The 22,545-nt window shown below is 40.8% G+C and overlaps 2 protein-coding genes across 2 annotated transcripts; both read left to right on the forward strand.

Annotated features, from left to right (window-relative positions):
* The first annotated feature begins 1,350 nt into the window (after positions 1–1,350).
* Positions 1,351–12,735, forward strand: ifih1 (interferon induced with helicase C domain 1). Its single transcript, XM_075479727.1, has 16 exons — positions 1,351–1,818; positions 2,226–2,394; positions 2,679–2,810; positions 3,255–3,305; positions 5,791–6,020; positions 6,653–6,863; positions 8,178–8,395; positions 8,643–8,738; positions 8,874–8,997; positions 9,321–9,536; positions 10,040–10,296; positions 10,388–10,537; positions 11,136–11,297; positions 11,389–11,582; positions 11,676–11,769; positions 12,379–12,735. Exons 1-16 carry the CDS (start codon positions 1,384–1,386, stop codon positions 12,574–12,576), a joined length of 2,937 nt encoding a protein of 978 aa, XP_075335842.1. The 5' UTR covers positions 1,351–1,383; the 3' UTR covers positions 12,577–12,735.
* Positions 12,736–13,359: 624 nt separating this feature from the next.
* Positions 13,360–22,536, forward strand: fap (fibroblast activation protein, alpha). The gene is made up of 26 exons (XM_075479733.1): positions 13,360–13,637; positions 13,833–13,914; positions 14,127–14,216; positions 14,339–14,433; positions 14,535–14,609; positions 14,739–14,791; positions 16,383–16,455; positions 16,638–16,758; positions 16,855–17,009; positions 17,219–17,316; positions 17,440–17,569; positions 17,713–17,751; positions 17,839–17,937; positions 18,036–18,106; positions 18,218–18,271; positions 18,434–18,558; positions 18,727–18,777; positions 19,285–19,383; positions 19,845–19,914; positions 19,996–20,190; positions 20,345–20,399; positions 20,471–20,570; positions 21,415–21,473; positions 21,593–21,665; positions 21,846–21,919; positions 22,101–22,536. Exons 1-26 carry the CDS (start codon positions 13,635–13,637, stop codon positions 22,200–22,202), a joined length of 2,241 nt encoding a protein of 746 aa, XP_075335848.1. The 5' UTR covers positions 13,360–13,634; the 3' UTR covers positions 22,203–22,536.
* The last annotated feature ends 9 nt before the right edge of the window (positions 22,537–22,545 follow it).

Consider the following 22,545-nt stretch of genomic DNA (forward strand, 5'->3'; position numbering starts at 1 on the left):
GGATGCGATGCATCGTTGAGCATAAGTAGGGACACCATGTAAAATGTAAATAAGGAAAAACTAAATGTCTTGATTTGCATATCATTGAAACCCTCTGATTAAAATATTAAATTTGAAAGAAAACATATAAACTCTTGAAACCTGAAATTTCTTGTTTTTCTTTTGAAAGATGAATTCTCATTTTGAATTTGAAACCAGCAGTACACACACACACACACACACACACACACACAATGGGACAGTCAGATTTATAGCTGTCCTGTTTGCCTATTCTTTTAACAACAGTCTGTAGGTGTCACAATGACTGTCTTTGTTGTATCATTTGCCTATTATAGTGTTCCAAATAATAAGTGTGGAATGCAGGCAGACCGATTTAACATCTGAACTCCATGAAGCCATGTACTAATACAGTAAATAAAGAGCGTGGTTTGGCCTTGCCTCGCTGAAACGTGCAAGGACTTGCTTAAAAAAGACGTGTGACTTTCAGCTTATGTCACTTTAAGATATTGCAGTGTATTTTGTTGATCATTAATCATGCCCACACAGGTGTGCCAGTTATTTCTGCCATGTGAACTATTGCATCATCCGTAAGGCCAGAAATGCTGGCTTTTCAAAAGTGCACTGCCAAATAAACCAGATGATTCCTCTCCTCTTCTCTTTGGGTTGAATGCCAAACTGTCCATAATTTCCAAAAATGTTTTCAAATTGGTATTCATCAGACCAAAGGGGAATGTTTCAACTTCACCTCAGCACCTTCGACTGTTTGTTTTTTTCTTGCTTGCTTTCTTTTCGACGTAAAATTGAACACATGGAAACTCAAAAAATATATATATGTCTGATATGTCGGCTTTGCGTCATTTGCGTCAAGAATAGGGGTTCACCGTCTTGCAAATCTATGGGTTTGCTAAACAAAGTCATAAATAAGTTAGTGAAACATGCTGGGTATTAAAAAGTGGACTCCAGGCATGTAAGTGTCTGTTAAAATGCAGTCTGGGAATTATTTAGACAATGAAAGTGCCACTTTTACATATAAAATAGAAGGACTGTGTTGAAATAAACAAATGGTACAAATGGTCTCTATAATATTACTCTATATTATCATCTATATGATTACTGTATACAAAACTCTAATCTTAGTTTATATGTATTATCAAGCAAGTGTTCTTAAAAACAGATAATGGAAGTGCAGCAGGCAGCTGGTGACATCTAGTGGCCACCGTAAGTCATGGTTCGTTTAGGGAGAAACGAATGAGAAAGAGTTTCACTTTCCTGTACAGGGACTTCCCGGACGGCAGTGAATCATCATTTTGACTGAGGTTGGTTTTTAACTCCAGTCCAACAGTCACAGTCACTGTTTGCTTTTATCAGCAGTTCGATGTCCCAATGGCAGCCAGTACCGATGACATACGCAAGCGGCTCATTGAGGACTTACGGCCGCGGCTGCAGGAGATTATCGCGGTGGAGCAGGTTGTCAACCATTTATTTTTTATCGAACCCACACGAAGGGAGCAGATCAGACAAAAGGCGAGAACCGACGGCAACGCTTTGGCTGCGAATGTCCTTATCAGCGCAGTCGTTGAGCAGCCGCACACCGAAGGCTGGTTCAGGGCCTTCGTGGATGCCTTGTCACGGGGAGGCAGTGAACTAGCAGCGGACTATTTGGACTCAAACCCCCCGGACCCAAAAGACGAAGCCGAGAATGACTACTGTGTCCGGCTTATCCAGTTATTGGCCCCCAAACTTGAGGACATGAAGACAGAAGAAGTGTGTAACCACTGTTTCTCTCAGGAGCTCCTCACCAATGAGGAGAAGGAGCAAGTAAGTAGCTCAAGATGTGTCAAGCTGCACAAAGCTGCGAGGGTGGGCTGTCAGATCTACTGGTGGTCACTTCTGTTCATGTTGTGGAGGAGCAAAGTAAAAGTAGGCTAAAAGCCTCAGGGAGGTGCAGAATGCGCTTAAACGTGTCACGCGATTGCTTGATAAGGAAACGGGTGTTGTTTCTGATAACTTCACGCAGTGTAACCTTTCATATTCAACTTTTTAATAAACAAATCCAAATGTCAGTGCAGGGACACTGGCGCCACAAGATGGCAGACTAGATGCATCTACAGTCTGAACGCATTTGAGGCGACGAGAGAGAGAGAGACCCACCTCCGATTGTCTGCCAGATCGACTCCAGTTAACGTGTTGACTTTTTATTTATTTATTTATTTATTTATTTTTAGATTTTAGCCGAAACAAGAAACAAAGGAAACAGAAGCGGCGCTGCTGAACTGCTGGGCAGGATTGTGAGGCGTCGGCCAGGATGGTTTTCGCAGTTCCTGGATATTCTGCGACGCACTGAGCACAAATCCCTATACGAGCTGACTGGAGGATCACCTGACAAGAAGCAGGGTGGGTGTGCGGTTTCTGCCTCAATCGAAACAGACACACCCATTACAGTAAAAACCAGAGATGTGTCGGTGTGGTTGAGACGGGTTGTGCAAAGAAAGCCATTGCACATCAGTGATAAAAGCTGGCTCACAGTAACTTTAATCCAGCCTCATTAGAAGTCATTATTATTAATAGCCATTATAGATAATAGTCTTTAATACACTCTTAAGACCTTGTCTTATCAGTTTATTGTAGTTCATGATTCTTGTCGTTTTTTCTTTTTCTTTATTTCCTCATGTAATCAGATGGGAAACAGCCTTCACCCAAAGGTGAACCAACAGGAAGTGAAGCCACAGCGGAGGAGACTCCGGCGGCTGCTGAAGGCTCAGAGCCTGTTGTGCTCAGTGTAACAGAGGAGCCTCAAGATGAATCCGCAGGTCCCTAATTTGATGCTCATTGTTCTAACTGGGTCAGAAACATGGACACTGGAAAACTGTCAAATTTGGTTTTCAGTGGGTGTGTCCTGGGCGTTAAATGTACAGGACAATTCACAAAACACTACAAAACACACAGGTGAAAGCGGAAAGGTGACATTTCAGAGCACCCACCTCCCGGAAAACACAAAGATGTTTCACGAAATAACAACAATGAGGGAAATGCAACAACATCTGTGTTTTTTGTTGAGTTTTGTGGATAGTTGTTTCTGTACTGAAAGTAGAAAGAGTAGAACTAGACGTTTGTGGTTTTGCATTCTTAGAGGTTCTTGTTCTTTTAATCGTATAGATGAGCGGACGCTTTTAGCGTCTCCCTCCACTGTGAGCAAGGCGATAAAGTTTGCCTTTCGTGTGTATGTTTTTATAAAGAATTTGATATCTTTTCAGATCTGTATGCAAGTGCTGACCCGCCACACAGCATGGGACCCTCACAGCCAGGTGGGACTCATTCACCCTCACTCACCCTGCTGATGTCATCATTTAACGTCTGTTAGTAATTTAAGTAGGGCGTTTGGGTTCTGCCACAGTGGAGCGCCTGCAAAAACCAAGAAAGCTCATGCCGCAAAAACACAAATGTTTGTTAGATCTGTAGTTACCCCCTTTGTATCCTAAAGGCAGAATTAGACTAGGTGGAACATTTTTTCCATCCTGGCTGCTCCTCACCAATGAATAATTTCCATGTGTGAACCATAAAGAACCAGTGACTGAACAATGTGGGGCCTCAAATGAAAACCATATGCTGACTCCATATTAGCAAATTGCAGTGGAGTATTTTCACTCAGGTAGCTGTGAGGCGCTGGCTTCCTCCGCATCTCTGGACTTATACTGTTGTGGAAATTTTGGTCAAAGCCATAACACTCAGGAACTGATTTGAGATATCAGTTTTCAGAGGAACACTCTGTATTGGCTGTAGTGCAGCGGCGGGGATCTTACTCATGCGTCTGTCATTTCACTTATGCTGAGATCCGACCAGCCTCCTGTGTCCTTGCAAGGCAAATGTCTGTTTGTCCAAAGATTTACTCTCTCCGTCACTTATACACGTTCATTTCCTCATCATAGTTGATTTTTCTTTTAGTGTCATACTGAGCACACTCCTCGTCGCTTTAGCAAGCAACCATTTACCCAAACATTAAAGGGCCCAGAATTACCCCTAATTACCCCAATGTGAGCCCTAATGCCTAAGCTGAACCCCAGATAACCTTAACACACGCAGGAAAATCCATCGCATATAACACAATTTGATTATTTCAAAAGCTACTCCATCGTTATCGCCTCCGATTGCATTTTGCTCATTGTAAAGTGCATTTAATTACAGAAAAGAGAAGTTTACAAAAGGATATTCTAGTCACCTAATGGGGTGGAACAAATAACTATCCGAAATGAGGAAGCGCTGGAAGGGTTTTGTAGGTTTTTATATATATATAATGAATCTCAGAGGTATTAAAGCCCTAAACCATGGATGTAGGTTTTGTGACTGCATATCAGAATATTTGATAGAATGAAAACATTTTGTTTAAACATATTCTGATGTTAGAATGTGTAAAAATGTTTTGTTTAGATGAACTCAAATGTGTGCATGTTGGCCAAACAAATCTGCTCAAGTGCAGCTTGAATATCCACCCACAGAGCCAGGGGTCAGGCCTTCTTCGCCACAAGCGTAATGGCTTTTTAATCAGACGTGTCCGCTCCTGACTGGATAATGAAATCATTGAACAATTTTGTCAAAGGATTCGCACAGATTCCCACATTTGAATGCGCTTATTCAAAAAAGTTGCCACCCGTTCAAATATTGTTTTACCGGCTTTGGTGCAAAACTCACGTCTCTGTCGTAGCTCGATAACAAACTTCTCTATGCGCAGTTGCTCCACCAGCCGCGAGGTGAGGCGTGTGTAGAAGGATCTGCGTGTCCTCTAAAATGAACCGACTTCAGTTCTTATTGGAGAACTATTAAAAAAAACACTGACTGTTTGCCGCCCCATTTATTCTAGTGTCTGGAAAAAGCTGATGGGGCCTCACAGACCAATTTTCTTATTATTGTTCAAGCTCTATCCCTCCATCAGTACAGGCTTGTGTTTACTTACATGCAGTTGCTTTAAACAGCAGTTTCACCTCTGGCATATCAACTTTGAGGAAAATTAAAAGCTGTCTGCATAGAAAAAAAAAAAACGCCTGAGGTTTTGAACTCGTAACTGAAGGGAAATGTGGAACTAGGAAAGGAGAGGGTCACAGGGAGGGGGGTACACATGCATTTTGCGTTGTGCCTTAGTCATGAATTATCCCTGAGCCTCCTAGACAGAGTGGATGAGTCACAGCCTGCCAGCAACTTCAGAACTGACTAAAGTAGATCACATGAAGTCTGCTTCCAAAGAGGAAAAAGAGACGATGTTCCACTACTTAGAAGACACAAGGAAAAAATTACTGAAGTGACATGCAATGACACACTGAATCATGTGTAAACGCATGCAGAAGTAAGCTTCCAAAGGAGGACGCGGCTCCTGCTGTTAGTGTGTCTTTGCCAATGTTTTTTGACTTTCAGTTTTAGATTTAGACTATTTACCTCTTTGGATTTGAACAATGATATCTGGTACATATACTGGCCCCCTTTCAGTCCATTGTTTAAGTATTATTTCTGCAAAGCAAATATGGCTCGAAAGAGACCTTTCGGTAGCTTGATATGCAGTGCAGTGAAGACATATTTCAGTGTTTCTGTGGATTGAAATCAGCAGCCTGACGAAGAAAAAGTGATCCTGTATACCATTATACATTTCATTTTTGCCCCTTTTAACAGCAGCCTCAGGAAGACATTTCGCTATTATATCAAAACCACAAACTATGTCAAACAGTCTTCTTGCTGGAAGAGTGTGTAATTGTGGCTTGCTGACACAGACAGAAGTTTAATCTGAATCGCTGCTCTGTGTTGCAGATGGAAGTGACCTAGCAGCGGCACCGGCCAGAGGCCCAGAAGAAAATGAAATTGTTCTTTGGGATTATCAGATGGAAGTCGCCAGACCTGCCTTGGAGGGGCAAAACATCATCATATGCCTCCCAACAGGAAGTGGTAAAACCAGAGTCGCTGTATATATTACAGAGAAACACCTGGACAGCAGGAAGGCGGAGGGAAAACCAGGAAAGGTGGTTGTCCTGGTGAATAAGGTACGACAATATGAGTCTCGTGTATCTGACTTAAGGGCTTTTTACTATTATGCTAACCCTCTCTTGTCCATTTCAGTTCCAAGGAAAACACCCAGTTAATTTGCACATGTGGGTCAGCCCAACCACAAAGTTCCCTGTCATACATTTCAGATATTTTCTTGCACTCCTTGCTTCTTGGATAAGTCGGATTCACTTCAAACTGGAAGAGAAAACTCTGTTTGGTTTTGCAGCTTTAAAACTATGCGCTTGTTTTTTCTAAAGAGCGTGTGAAGTAGAGATCCTATGTGACTGAAAGCCACAACAGAGGGGCACTTTTCCATCCCCGAAAAGAACAGAACAATAACATGGTTAGTTGTGTCTGGGCAGAAAAGGGTGTCTATGCCTTTGTAAACAGTGAGCAAGACATCCTGTCCACCATTACACAACTAATTTTACGCTCCCTGCCTTCAGCAAAAGTGAATAAAGACGACATATATCCTGACGATATTTAGCTGTGGTGGGCGTCAACATAGTGCCAAAACAAACAAGCCTTTAAATCATCGGGAGCTGTGTAGAAATAGAAACAGCGCAGCCTCTTTTTCTGCCAGTTTTAAAAAAATCATGAAAGTGTTTCGTGCTCTTGTGCCCTGCAGATTCCTCTCGTTGAGCAGCATTACACCAAAGAGTTCTTACCCTTTCTGAGGCACACAAATAAAGTGGAGAAAGTCAGCGGAGACTCGCAACTAAAGATCTCCTTTGCCAAGATTGTGCAGAGAAATGACATCATCATTTGCACGGCCCAGATCCTGGAAAACTACTTGGAAAGGGCTAACGATGGAGAGGACGAAGGGGTGCACTTGAGCGGTATGATTTCACGTCATTTTCTGAAAAAAAATTCATCAGGTTCACAGTTTTCTTTTCCTGCAGTAGGATCAGTCTCCCACACTACCCAGTGAACAAATTCCAGTTGGCACAACTGGAATCTCCAAAGGAAAAAAAAAAAGGATCAAAATTCGCTCTGAGGTGGAAGTTGTTTTTTTGTTTTTTTTTTCCATAAAGCATTCACATTTAGACCAAGTTTCACTGGAATGCAATAACCTTCAACTTACTCCACCCAGTTCACCAGAGCAAATTCCAACATTGAAACACTCCTAATATATTCTTGTGGATATTGGAGGGACATATTATTTTTAACCCACTTAAAAACAACATATAGCTCATACTGTTTCAAATTTATGTCATTTTATGTTATCCACATTGATATTTCATATCATCTTCGTCATTCAGTCCAGATCTTTCGAGGTTTTTTTTTTTTCTTTCTTTCTTTCTTTCTTTTTTTCGAACCTTTAAATAAAATCTGTCCTGGACCTAACTGCAGACATTGACACATTCTGGAATAGAAAAGCCACCCAGAGGACTCAGAGCAGCATTTCCCCCGACACGGATCTTGTCAAAGTCTTCCGACTCTGCTGTTCACTCCTGTTGGCATTCACCAGCCCAAGGTGGAATAGCCACCTCGGAGGAACATATGCTGTTTGTCGAAACGCCTGAAAGCATGTACTTTTTTTTTTTTTTCTCTCTCTCTCTCGCTCTCTCTCCTGGTTTCCAGGCCACACGTCTGTTCAAGCCATCAGTGTGTGGCTGATCAAATTCACATGAGAGCTTCTATCATCAGCAATCCATCAAGCTGCCACTCGACATTCTCCTTCTCCCCAGGGATGAATTTGAATCACACCGGTTAAACTTTATTAATTGTGATTCACCGTGCTTCCACAAATGCAAGTCATCCGGAGTTAGTTTTGTCGCAGACGGGCTGTCCGATAGATGTTATTGTGTGGTTTAAAGTGCTGTGTCAAATGTTCCTACAAAAGTGCTGGTTGGTGTGGGAGGATCTGTCTCACTGCTGTAATCTGTGAGGGAAATCACCTTGTTTTATTTAAAAAAACACGAGCAAACAAGATAAAAATGGCAGCTCTTTGTTAAGAAATGTGTAGCCTTTCTGAGTCGTGAAAGAAACGAGATGAGATAGATGTTATCATTTTATCAAAAGCAAGCAACAATCATACCAAAGAATCACCGAAGGCTGCTCTGCAGTATTTATCCTTCCTATGGCCACCCAGCATCCATGATGTGAATTTTTATCGCATGCTCATTTTTGTGTGTTATCTGCTCTTTCAGATCTGTCACTGATCGTCATAGATGAGTGTCACCACACTCAGAAAGGAGGAGTCTACAATCACATAATGATGCGATACCTGAAGCAGAAGCACAAGAACAGAAGGCTCAAGAAGGAGCAGAAGAAGACCGTGCCCCTCCCTCAGATCCTGGGCCTGACTGCCTCGCCAGGGGTTGGAAAAGCCACAAAAATGCAGAAAGCAGAGGAGCACATACTGCGTGTAAATACCGTTCTGAAGCGTTGTCCACACTCGTATAGGCACAAATGTCAGGACATCTTAGCCTATGTCGGAAAATATTAGCTAATGGAATCTAATATGTCAGAGGCTATGGCCTGGAAAGTCTTTTATTGACATATCAAATAACAGCCATATGGTTTCAACTCTGTGGTGGGTTTTCAGAAAGTGGGTAATACTGTGATAGTCCGCCTTACTTTTAACAGCTCAAACGTGTGGATTTCTTTTGTAGATTTGCGCAAACTTGGATGCTTCCAAAATCATGAGCCTTGGGGATTTCAAAAAGGCCATAAAGAAAACAATTCTGACTGTGGAAGATAGAAAACAGGTACATATGTTTCAAAGGAAAATGTTATTACACTGTTACTGTTAGTTAATCGACTTGACTCCAAATCCATATTAAGTTGAGATGTCTACATGTTTTTGATACAGTGTTGTGTGAACAACTAAATATCCTTTTCAGGATCCCTTTGGTCAAGTAATCAAGAGAATCATGAACACCATTCAGGATCACGCCAAGCTGAGCCCCACCTGTGACCTGGGCTCTCAGAATTACGAACAGTGGGCCGTTCAGAAAGAGCGACAGGGTGAGCACAGATTTTTCTGCTCAACTTCAGTGATATTAATTATCAAAGCGTTTCAGGGGCATTTTAGATTAAAGGTGGAAAAGTAGAAGGGCTGGATGAGGGGTGTAAGATGCTGAGAAAAGCTCTTTCGAAGAGTTTTTTTTTCCCCAATATATTTGTTGTCTTATAGAATGATAAGAAGAGTTATTTTGTTTCATTTTTTTTTTTTACAAAATACTACCCTCTCAGTTTTGTGGGTTTTTTTTTTTTTTTTTTTTTCATTAACCATCTAAGACGCACTAACCCTTGGGACTAAAAAAAAAGAGTTTGTCTCCATTCATTAGCTGCTAAAGAGGAAGATCAGGCCGTGCGAGTTTGTGCAGATTACCTTCGCAGGTACAACGAGGGCCTGGTTCTTAGCAACACCATCCGCATGCGGGATGCTCTCAGTTACCTGAACAAATACCACGAGGAGCAAATGAAGAAAAAAACTGCCCCTGACGATGAGGAGAAGATACAAATAACAGAAACTGAGAGATTCCTCTTCAAGTTGTTTAAAGGTATTGTCATTCTTGGGATTTGTCTTTTATTATTCTAGGGCAATAGACTAGACATTTTTGTAAATACCATTATTAGCTTTTCTTCCAAATATGAAATGTAAAGATGAATGCTTTCTCTTTATGCTAAGAGCATAAAGGCGGGAAAAGTGGGGGAACAAAATCCAGCTCCCAAAATCTCCCTATTATTAGTGTAATAAAATAGTTTAAAATTAAATTTGAAACAAATCAAAAGGGAAAATAAGCTTGGTCCTGTTGAAGTCTACAGTTTTAGCTTGACATAAAAAAACAAGGTACTGTAGTAACCTCTTTCAACCAGACATAGTGAGTTTTAAAGCATTATTTACAATAGTGTGCTCTGGAATTGTAGGTAGCTGGATTTTAATGATCCCTTTCACCCCATTTTCCAGTCCTTTTTCTAAACTTCGCTAAGCTGGGTATGGCTGCAGTTGTGATCTTGCTAATGTGAAGATCTCCCTCGGTTCTTTGAACTCTATCTCCTGCAGGAAGCAAGGAAGAGCTGGAGAGGCTTGCAAAGATTCCAGAGTATGAAAACGACAGCCTGTCAAAACTGAGAACAAAAATCCTGCAGGAGTTCAGCAGCAGGACAGAGGCCAGAGGGATCATTTTCACCAAAACACGTCACAGCGCCATCACTCTAAGTCAGTGGATTCAGGAAAACCCCAAATTTGCTGACATTGGAGTGAAACCTTCCTATGTGATTGGAGGAGGAGACCAGAGTGACGTTAAACCCATGACTGCTGTGAGCGCACGCTGCACGGGCTACCCTACGTTTGTCTCTAATATCCCGAGCACTTCATGTGTAAATTGCATCTGAAAATTCTCCTCCTCAGGCGGAGCAAAGGGATGTGTTGAAAAAATTCTTCATGGGTGAAGTGAACCTGCTGATTGCTACCACGGTGGCCGAGGAGGGTTTGGACATACCAGCCTGCAATTTTGTTATCCGATATGGTCTTGTGACCAACGAGATCGCTATGATTCAGGTCAGTGGCTTGAACTGTGGCGACCATTATTCTTTGTCCATTGATTAAGATGTGATGTTGTGCTCCTTTTTCTCCCCCTTCCGCTCAGTATGTCTGGCCTGTAGATGGAGTTGCAAAGCCCAATATCAACATCAAAGAATTCCATTCTCCCTCAGTAAAAGTCTGTTGTTGAACTGTATAAAACGCCTCGTTTAGAGTCGAGGCTTCTCTTCTTATACCTATCACCACCACGATGTAACCCATTTGCATTAAGCTAATTCATTCAAGTTTCTAAATCATGCAAGTTGTATTCATATAATGCCAATCCATAAAGACAATAGCATACATTTTCAGTCCCCAGTTTTCAGAGCAACACTGCTCTGAAATGTGTGTGCAGTTGTGTAAAGGCCAGTAAATTAGACAAGGCCATTCTCTTCTTCTTTTCAATCTCAGGCAAACACCTGGCTTAGCATCAGACCTCTGACTCACTTACGTTTTCAAGGTTCACTAACACTGCGAGCAGATGCGAGCGCCGTCCATTTAGAGTGCCTCGTGGCAGCGACTGGTGGCAGGAAGTGGTCGTTTACTTTGTCTTTAACACAGCCATAACATTTTGCAGTCTCAAGGCAGAGGAAGAGCTGAGGACAGCACTTACACCGTGGTTGATGTCAAGAACTCTGGAGTGGCTGAGAAGGAGTGTGTCAATGAATACCGTGAGGACATGATGGACAAAGCCATTAAGAAAATCAAAGCCTTAAATCAAGCAGACTATGAAAAACAGGTACATAAGTAAATGTTGACATTTTTTTTCTTTCCATCCACGTTGTTGCAAGATTTTCTTTTATTTATTTATTTTGTTGTACTTTCATCAGATCACTGAGTTTCAGCTTCAGGCTATAATGGAGGAAAAGGTGAGACAGACAAAGCAGAATCAGAAAGCCATGAAGAATGAGAGGCCGTCTGCTGTGAAGTTTAGCTGTCGAAACTGCAGCAGACATGTCTGCACCGGCGAAGACGTCCAAATCATTGAAAATATGCACAGAGTCAATGTTACCCCAGAGTTTAGGTATGAAACACAATTCAGAACTGACTCTATTTCTGTATGCTTGTTGTTGTCGTTGTATGTGCTCTGATAATGTTGAGACTGCGTTTTCCACAGCAAACTTCTCATTCAGAGGGAAAACACTGCGCTGCAGGAGCGACTTCTGGATTATGAGACCAATGGCACCATAGCCTGCAAAGAGTGTGGCCAGGTAAATGTGTTTCTGGTCCTTCCTCAAAAGTTGTTTTTGGTCGGGGTAACACATCAGATCTTCTGTGAATCTTAAAAGAATTGTTTTAACAGTTTGGAAAACACTACATGCCCATTCGCTTTTCTGTTTCCAACTGACATGGCTGCATACGCAGAGGCTAGTTTCTGCGTTAATGTGCTGCCAACTGATCGGACTGTATATGACAGACGGGTAAAATGCATCGGCTTTAGTCTTAGCACAGACCTAAGGTTTTTTCCAGTCAGAACTACCAAACGTAGCATTTGCTGATGACAGCTTATTGTTGTATTTAGAATTACATAAAATACAACCAATTAGGAAAGCAATAACTGAGACATCAGTTTCTGTGCGACCCCACTGAGAGTAATGGTCTCATCCCAGCCACCCTTGTATTAAAAATGTTCTGGTCCCGCCACTGGTTAAGACTTTAGCTCCTCAAAGTCACACGAGGGCACAAGATGGCGTGAATTAGCTATTTATTAGCTCTACAGGGTAGTCGCTGAACTAGCCTTGCTTGGTTTATTGATGAACCTGAACTGAAACTTTGTGCACCAGATGTTTTATGTTGCGTGTTTCCATGTTTTCTTGCAGCAATGGGGTTCGATGATGATGTACCGTGGGATTGAATGCCCCTGTCTCCATGTGAAAAACTTTGTGGTGAACATAAGTGGAAAAAAGCTGAGCAATTGCACCAGGTGGAGTGAACTCCCCGTCAGGTTTCCTGCCTTCAACTACATTGAATATGCCGCCCTGATGGAGCAGAGCCCAGATGAGGAGGAAACAGTATAACACGACTAAACAAAAAAGCACTGATTTCTATTGTAGCTTTTTTATTCTCAGCCATTTTTGTGATTTTTAACCCCATGTACCTCTCACACTGTTAAATGAAATTCCACCTTTCCCTGCTAAATTGTGAGATTGATGGTGACTGGTTTAATTGCGTGTCCACCGCACTTATTTTTCCTTCCTTTTTCCTAAAAGTACAGTAAGGCAATGCAATTGCCAAATTACCAATGTGTTCAGAGATGTGTGTAACGGATACTGCAGTGAGTTGTTGCAGCGATGACTTGAACTGTAAAAATGAATAATAAAATCATATTGTCCTCTGAAACGCGTGTTGTCTCATGAGATGGGAGCCAGTGAGCCTGTGATAGCCCCTCGGAGCCCACCTGTCAACTCGCATGCACACAAACAGGTGCTGTTGATTCTCCGTCTAACTCATCTGTCAGCGAGTTGCTGCTATTGAGACTATTCCATCTTTAAAAGTAGGCTTCCTAACCCTTGTGTCCACCTTCACATAGATCACCTGACCGATTAAACACTCTTTTTCGAGTTTTCTGCATCCTTGAGTTTTAAATCAATGGACTGAGTCCATTACCCGACATTGTTATTGTCAACGTTCAATTCAGTTCAATGCACAGCCACAGACCTTCTATAGTCGTCCACGAGCGGGATAAAAGTTCAATTAACAGAGAGGAAAAGCCGGTTTGTCTGCTTTCTCGCGTCGGCTGCGTGAGTGACTTGCGCCCTCGGCAAAAAAAAAAAAAAAAAAGAAAAGAAAAAAAAGCCACTTCCTAAGTTAAGTGAGCTCCTGGAAAGTTGCGCAGCGGATTTCAGGGAGGCATCTCTGTGCTGTCGGACTGCTCTCAGGAATGCAGCGGGAAGTGTAGGGAGCTCTGAGTAAAGTAGGACGGAGCTACTGTTCATGTTGCCGCATTTAGTGGAAAGTTGCTGTCGCGGGTGTTCTGCTGTGAGAGTATGTTCGCCCAGCTGCAAGACGCTTCAAACACGCCAGCGACTCTAAAGGATTATTAGACTGAGAGCTCCGCGGCGACTTCAGCATTATCATGGTCAGTAATCGATTTACCATCAGCTCAAGTATTGGGGTGGGGGTCTTCTAAAGGTAAAGGAAAGATGTAAAAGCTGCGGGCAGTCTGTGTAACTCGTTAGATGAAGAGGCTCCCGAATGACAGACAGCAGCGACAGCTTGTGTTTTCAGATGTGTTTTTGTTTGTTTTTTATCTTTCTTCCGTCACCTTTCACAGGGCTGCAGCAAGGTGATGTGGGGAGTGGTAGGGGCGGCTGTCGTCATCACGTTAATAACAATCCCAGCAGTTTTGTACAGCAGTAAGTTCTAAGTCCGGCCTGTTGCTCCCTTTTCTTCCTTTATGTGCCTGCTCAAGTTGAAGTTTTTCTGTGTGTAACCACACTGCAAAGTTTGGTCGTTTGATTTCAGCAAAACATCTCATGAATGGGCAATTTGCTGCTCGAGCCGGCTTTGTGATGTCATTTGCCTCTGGTTGTGTTAAAACAAAACAAAAACTTGTGCATCTGTTTAGAATCTGGAGCCACCAAAAGGCCTTTCACTCTTGATGATTACTTCAATGACACCATATTGAAGAGATCCTACAATTTGTACTGGATATCAGGTACCACTGTCGGTCAGATCCCCCTCTGTTGTGTTGGGTAACCTTTTGAGCAACAAGTCAGTCATGCATGTGGTGTTCAGAAACTTTCCTGCAATGTGGTTTATGGTCCCTTGTGTCCGCAGATAAGGAGTATCTGCATAAAACAAGGGATGGGAATGTCTTTCTTCACGATGCTGAAACATCGGAGAAGTCACTGTATTTGAGCAATTCAACCTTTGTAATACATCTGCTTTCTCTAATTGGACATTCTTTACAACAACAAACACAGTGTGATATATTATGATATGTTTTATCCTAATGTTTGTGTTTCAATTTCAGGCCAAAGTGGATGCCAGTGATTACTTTTTGTCAGGTGATTATAAATACATTGCTTTTGAAAGCAATTACACAAAGGTGAGAGGTCCCCAGTGAATGTTCTTTCTATTCTTGTTCGTTCAATTTGGTTAAACGCTTCAAGTGGCTTATCATTAAAAACCTGCTTAAAAATGTGAAAACGGTTGGTTTTTTTTTTCAATCCTACAGAAATGGAGACATTCATACACAGCCTCATATTCCATCTATGACAGGGAGAAGTCGTAAGTAGCCCTGTCTTTATTGCTTTCTTATATATTACTTGTACACACCTCAGTATGTTGCTGTCATATCAAAAAGTTGGAACACCTAAATAACCTGAAGAACTGTAACTACAGGCTAAAGCGTGTCAGAGCTGATGAAACTATTAACTATGTCAAAAGACACCACTGTGTTTGCTCGAGGGGAAGACTTAACACTCAACTCAGAATTACATATACATGCCCTGACTCGGTGTTGTAGATCCTCCCCTAATGCCACGATAGCAACAATGAACAATAAATCACCTTGTTATCTTGTGAAACTAAAACTTGTTTTGAATATCGCGAGCTTTAGAAAACAAATAGCAGATTTAATCAAGATGAATTAACTTCACACAAAAACCAGCTTTGATATCCCAATATAACTGAACAATCAACTCGTGATCTCGAGACAACGGCAGCAACATAGATTATTACAGGCAAGGCCACTCTCTGTCTTTTGTTGGTCCTGAGGAGCAAAACACATAAGCAGAACCCAAAAACACATCAACATTTCACGTAGCAGAACGAAACTCTTTTGTTTTCTCAGAAAAAAAAAAGTGTTAGCGTGGCATGTTGAGTCAGTTTCCCGTGTTTCCAGTGTCAGAAAGTTCCTTATATTAACTTTGCCAGATCACTGTTGTAACATAACCAGCTGCTTATATCAGCGTTAAATATTCCTTCTGTACAGCAATTCTTCTCCTGATGCTAATCCATGAGCTATATGGATTCTCAGCTTAGGGCATACACTGTAATGAACTGCTGTAAATACCCTATATTAACAACAGGACCTTAGAGTATTGAATATTGACTGTAAATGACTAACTTTACTGAACTACATTAACTTACTGTTCATCCTTTGTGTTGGACATTGGTTTATCAAGATAAAACAGTATGTATCCTGTCAAGCTTCTACCATTATATGTACTTTGTAAAGCTCTGAAACCACAAGCACAATGAATTATTGGATTGATAATCATTTCTGTGCTGGCACGATGAGTAAATATAAAAGGACACTCTTTATCTATGAAAACTCCTGTCAGCAACTGTCAAGCTTGTTTTTACAGAGGCTTACCCTCCCTTTACGTAAACTGTAGTTAGGGCTTGAAGTTGCACTGCTGCCGCAGATTGTAATTCAATGTGCGGTAATTCACTGGTTAAACAAATGACAGAAGATGAAAGTGTTTGTGTATGGGCGTCTCTGCTGTCATTATTTAGCAGCAAAGTCTGTTTACACAGATGACAGAGGAATCAGAAATTCAGTCAAAACACACTGTAAATACTCTTTTAATATATGTCCACTCGATATTTGTTCTTTTACTAGACAAAAACCTTTAATTTGGTATATATCTGATCAGTTTTAAAGTTAAAGGTGGATACTAACTGCATTCAGAACACATAACTTCTGTTAAATTAACTTCACCTTGATTTGTGATTTCCACACACCCCTCTAATGTTCTCTAATCACATTGGCAAACAACTGGCATTTAGAGTGGCCTCGTTTTTCACCTTCGGGACAACATCAGACTAATAAATAATGATTATCCCTCTTAATGCTTTTGTTGTCTCATTGTAGAACATTCATTACACCAGTGAGCCTTCCACCTGTCATACAGTACTTTACCTTTGCGCCAACAGGAAACAAATGTGTAAGTCTGCACCAATACTTCACCAGTATTTCAGCTACTTCTAAATCCTTGAATTTGAAAAATAGACCGAATGATCATTTCTTGTGGATATTTCGTTGCACTTGATTTGTGAATTTTGATGTGAGAACGGGCTTTAATTGTATGTGAAATCTCATCAACTGTATTTACATTGTATTTTACAGGCCTACATCTCAGACTTCAACATTTATTTAAAGTCCGATGTCAGTGCTGAAGCTGTACAGGTGACACACAATGGGAAAAAGAATGAGATTCTTAACGGTGTCCCTGACTGGGTGTATGAGGGTTAGTATGAATGAGGTAAAGTTATGAGTGCATCATTTTTCACATAAAGTATGGTTACTATGTTTAGTTTTTTTTTTGTTTTTCTTCCACTTTCAGAGGAAGTGTTTGCGTCGAATGTTGCAATATGGTGGTCCTCAACAGGAAAATTCATGGCTTATGCAGAATTTAATGATACCGAAGTTCAAAAAGTGGAGTTCTCTTGGTATGGATCTGAGCAATATCCTCAGACAGTGTCTGTTCCTTACCCAAAGGTGGGATCATATACCTTTTCCAATCACAATATATAGTTATTTAAAAGGAAGATATCAATCAGGGCATCTTGCTTGATTAACCCATTTGATCTTCAGTTCTCTTGGTATCTGCTGTTCTCTGTGAACATAGCCTTTGCAAGGATTTATTTCTTCACAATGTAATACGATGTAATTATTTATCATAATTGTCACACTTGTCTTTGGTATAGGCAGGATCAAATCTTACCAAGGTGAAACTGTTTGTGGTTGATACCACAAATCCGTCCCTCCGCACACAGGTGGTTCCTCCTGCTTCTATTGCCTCTGGGTCTGTATATTCTTTAGCATATATTATCACTTAATAATCAAACTTGTCAATTAGAGGGAATTGCAATGTCTTTGTGGTGTGCCACGTGTGAACACCTTGTCACTTTCTGTTGCCTTTATTCAGTGATCACATTTTGTGCTCAGTGACCTGGGTTACAGACGAACGCGTCACTGTGCAGTGGCTCACAAGGAAACAGAATCATGTTGTTGTACAGATGTATGACCACGATGGAACGAACTGGAAAGAAAAACAGGTAGCTGACACTTGTCTGGTTACCTGTCTGCTCGGGAACTCATCACTGCATTCCAATTAGTTGGTGTTTGAGGATTACCCTGGCTTCATGATCCAGTGATTAGATGCTAATTAACTGAAAATAAATGCCTTTACTCTCTGCAGCAATTTGAGCAACTGAGCAAGACAGGCTGGGTTGGCCATGTAAGTTTCTAAAAAGATACAGTTATTTGCGTCATTGATTCCCCACAGTTTTATTTTGTGTGTGATGATATGTTGTTTTTTCCTCAGTATATGCCAACGCCTCTTTTCTTTGCTGAGGATAAGCTCAGTTTTTACAAAGTGATGAGTGATACCCAGGGCTACAAACACATTCATCACGTTAAAGATGTGAGTGTTTTTATCCATATTTGTAAACAATATATACTGTTGCATCACTTTCTTTATGTCTTTGGTGTTCAGTGATTGAATAAATGTATTTTCTTAAGGGCAAAGCAACACCCATTACCTCGGGGAAGTGGGAGGTTATCTATATATCCAAATTAACAAAGGATGCTTTGTGAGTGATGAATCCACATATTTTGGGGGGAAACTCCATGAATTGTGAAATTAAATTTTTAGATTGGTGAAAAAATATTTGTGAGACTTGTGTGAAATTATTTTTCTTCAGATATTTTGTGAGCAATGAGCACAAGGGAGTACCTGTAAAGAGAAATCTCTACAAGTAAGTCAATCGGCCTTCTGTGTAATGGCCAGACCCCTGCAGCATTTCATCTATTTTCAGAGCCCAGAATGACTCACAAACACATTATTTGTAGCTAAGTGGTTTCCCCTGAACAATGTTTTATATAACATACATGAGATGTTACTCGTTTTATTTCCTCAGGATTGTGATTGGAAGCAGCCCATCAGCCCCCCGGTGCCTCACCTGCGACTTGTATGCGGACAGGTGTCAGTACAACTCAGCTTACTTCAGCTTTGACGCTTCTTTCTACCGAATGGACTGCTATGGTCAGTTACCCTTCCACATGTTCTCTTAAGCAATAACTCACCCACGTGGGGAATATCTGTGAGCAATAATCAGAGTTTAGACAGTCTCCCCCCCGAACGTCATCATCAACGACAGAAAACCTGATGCGTTCTCAGCCACTGTTTGTGTTTTTTTTTTCTTATTACCAGGACCTGGTTTTCCCCTCTACACACTCGTGGACAACAGGGGCTCAGGCACAGGTATATGTTTTATGTGCTTTTTCTTTTTTCTTTTTTATAATTTTTTTCTTATATGTCCAAAGTTTGTCATTTTACTTATGGAAACATATTTGGAGGGAGTTTTTTTTTTTGTTTTTTTTTGGAAGATCGACCCACCCCTTTGTTGCATCAGAGAACAAAGATTTGCTGCTTATCTTTAAAAGAGTGTTTGGTCCGAATTTTTTTTTTTTAGTGCTTGGTGATGTTACAAAAATCTTTCACAAATATGAAAAACTGATCTATGAAGGAAAATGTTATTAATAAATGATCAAACAAACCACTCTTAAAAAAAAATCTGTAATATGATGAGTAATTGATCAGGCAGTTGAATAACTTGATGAATAATTCCGTCATTACCATAATATTTTGGGTTTGTACAACATAAAGAATGACCTTTCACAATGAAAAAAATGGAACAAAATGATAAAAGTTAGATGGAAACGTCTTGTTGACTTGATATCAAATTATGTTCACTTAAATGTTTTTTAGAGCTCTCCACGCTTGAAGACAACAAACTTCTGGAAAACATTCTCTCTGAGTTCCAAATGCCGACAGTGCAACACGGTACCTTTAAGATTGGAGGATTTGGTAAGAAATTACTTCGGTACTTCAAAAACACCTCCTTGAGGTGGTTGTTCGTACCATCCTTTGAATGTTTCTTTTTGTACAATGTGGATTTATTTTCCCACGACAGAAAGGAATACAATTATTAGAGAGAGCACGACTCATTTTTCTCCTTTTTTGAAACACAGAGTTTAGAGTGTTTCGCGTCTTTAACAGACATATTTACAAGACATGAAAGTATCTGTGACATTACTGAAGAGTCAATCTTTTGCTTATGTGAACTAGAGGTTTCAAGTTACCAAATCATGCTTGTGCAAGTTGAACATTGGACTATGACTATCTTCCAAATACTTTGACATATCACAGAATCATGTTTGTATGTGCATACTTTAAACAATTGGCATAGAACTTTTAAAGAAAACACAAACGATATTCTTCAATCAATTTGACTCCTTTCGCAAAACTTTTTTTTTCCAAATCAACAGATCTTTGGTATGAAATGATGTTACCACCGAATTTCCAGAAGTCCAAAAAATATCCTCTTCTCATTGATGTGTAAGTGAACACTCCTCAGAGGGCAACAAAAGGTCCACAGAAATCTTTGGTAGCATGTGATGGTGTTGCTGTCCCATGCAGGTACGCTGGCCCCTGCAGTCAGAGTGTGAGCTACCGCAACAAGCTGAACTGGGACACGTATCTCTCCAGTTCCCAGGGGATCATTGTGGCCAGCTTTGATGGAAGGGGAAGTGGGTACCAAGGTGATGAAATAATGCATGCAATCTACAGGCGCCTCGGTACGTTTGAAGTGGAAGATCAGATAACAGCTGTGAGGTAAAGTGTCTGAATGTTTAATTGTTTCTGTGATATATGTTGTCACTACACTTCTCACTTACAAATATGTGTGTCATAATGTAAGTAAAGGTGCAGATTTTCCAAATATGCCTCTTTTTTTTTTCCCAGATAAAATGTGATTTCTATCTTACAGGGAGTTCATTAAAATGGGTTTTATCGACAAAGATAGAATTGCAATATGGGGCTGGGTAAGTTACCAGTTTTCTCTTCTTCTGTGCCTTTGCCTTGCATCTACTAAATAATCTGTTCTGCTCTACAGTCATACGGGGGTTATGTCACCTCAATGGCCTTGGGTGCTGGGACTAAGCTCTTTAAGTGTGGGATTGCTGTGGCCCCAGTTGCCAAGTGGGAATATTATGGTAAGTGTACACAAGGGATTAGCCGCTATGTATAACCTCATTCTACAGGCTGTTCTAAGAGCACCGTAATTTTGCTTTGGCACTTTTTTAAAGAGGAACTACTCCACCCACTGATTTAGTGTTGCAGATTGTCAAGATATCACCCTGTGGCCCTCACTCCAATACTAATTAAGTGCTTTGAGTACTTTGTCATGCAGCACATCAAGATCATATTGCCAACAAACCCATACTCCCTCCTGTTTGCACACAAAGCAAACTGTCAGCTGATGATGCAATATTTACTGCACTCCACCTGAAGAAGAATACCTAAACCAGGGTTATTTTAGTTGATTTCAGCTCTGCTTTTAGTAACATTATACAACAACAACTGGAGAAGGTGAGATTGCTGATTGCTGACACTCGCACCTGCAATTGCATCCTTAGCTTCCTGAAAGTTGAAAGTTAGCAGACAGTCAGGGTGGCCAGCAGCATGTCAAAACCCATCATAGTGAATACATGCTCGCTACAGGGTTGTGTCCTGAGCCCCCTGCTCTTTACCCCTCTAACATTGGCTTCATTGCCAAATTTGACAAAGTGGTCGGATTCGTTAGCAACAGTGATAAATCAGCGTCCATAGCTCTGTATTCCCTGCTTCCATAAGGCAGAAGGTGCAGCAGCATCTCCGCTAAATCCAGCAGGATACTGCAAAGTTTCTTTCCACAAGCAATATGCATCATCATCATTCCCCCTCCAGTGCCATACTGAACTAAAAAATCACAACATTGAATAGACCTCGACACCACGAAGGAATGTTTACTTCTTTATGTGTTTGCACTGCACAACACAATTGTATTTTCATTTGCAGATGCTGTGTACACTGAGCGCTACATGGGCAAGCCCACAGAGAATTCAGACTCTTACAAAGTAAATATCATACAATTCAGCCTTGATCTAAGAATTCCCCATTTTTAAATCTATAAACTGCATATATGATTATTGATATGTAAGGCGCAATATTAACTGTGAATGAACTTTTTTTTAAGAATTCCTCCGTCACATCCAGAGCCGTGAACTTCAAATCAGTAAACTATCTATTGGTCCATGGCACAGCAGATGGTACGTTCTGTCATTTCTTTCAGTCACTTTTAAGTCAGTCGATAAGTTGTGGCGACCCTGTTTTTCATCAGGGTTCCAGGTAACGCGGTAAAATCATGCACAAATGGGCCTCTGTTTGCCTTGAAAGAAAATTGAGCTTTGACGTTGAGTCACGTAGTGAAAGTGCTGTTTTTCCTGTAGACAATGTCCATTTCCAGCAGGGCGCACAGATCTCCAAAGCTCTGGTGGATGAACAAGTTGACTTTGAGGCAATGGTAAATATTGGCTTAGGGAGGAGGGACTAATATTTGCCTTGATGGTGTTGATTTAATGTGGGTATTAAATAGAAAAACGACTATTACACAAGAAATAAAACCTGTGATTTAAAATGCTTATAAGTGAAATACATAACATGGAATCTGATCATGTCTAACTTTATTTTGCTGTTAATTTCAGTGGTACACTGACAAGGACCATGGTCTCAAGGGATCAGCCATCCGTCATGTGTACACCCTCATGAGTAACTTCCTGCAGAAATGCCTCCTCAGTCCCAAATAAATATTAAAAAGAGACAGCATTTTTATTGAATATTACCACAGAATTTTTTTTTACCTTTTTCTTTATCCTATTGAGTTTGTGAAAAGTCAGGTCAGTTGTAGAGATTTGTATTGTCTGCACATGTTGCATTGCTCACTTTACTGAGCGCTTGCATTATATTTTGAATTATAGAATTTCTGTCAAAATATGTGACCAAAGCATGCATTAATAGTTTAACATGAGTGTGATAACTTATGGGGCATGAATTACGCTGCACTGATTTGTTGTGGAGTGGTGTCAGTTGTGTTTTAGTAATGTTCTGATGAAGGTAAAAATAAACGTTGTTTTGAACCATTCCAGATTC

Source organism: Odontesthes bonariensis, chromosome 12 (genome assembly GCF_027942865.1).
Source record: "Odontesthes bonariensis isolate fOdoBon6 chromosome 12, fOdoBon6.hap1, whole genome shotgun sequence".
Lineage (NCBI taxonomy): Eukaryota > Metazoa > Chordata > Actinopteri > Atheriniformes > Atherinopsidae > Odontesthes > Odontesthes bonariensis.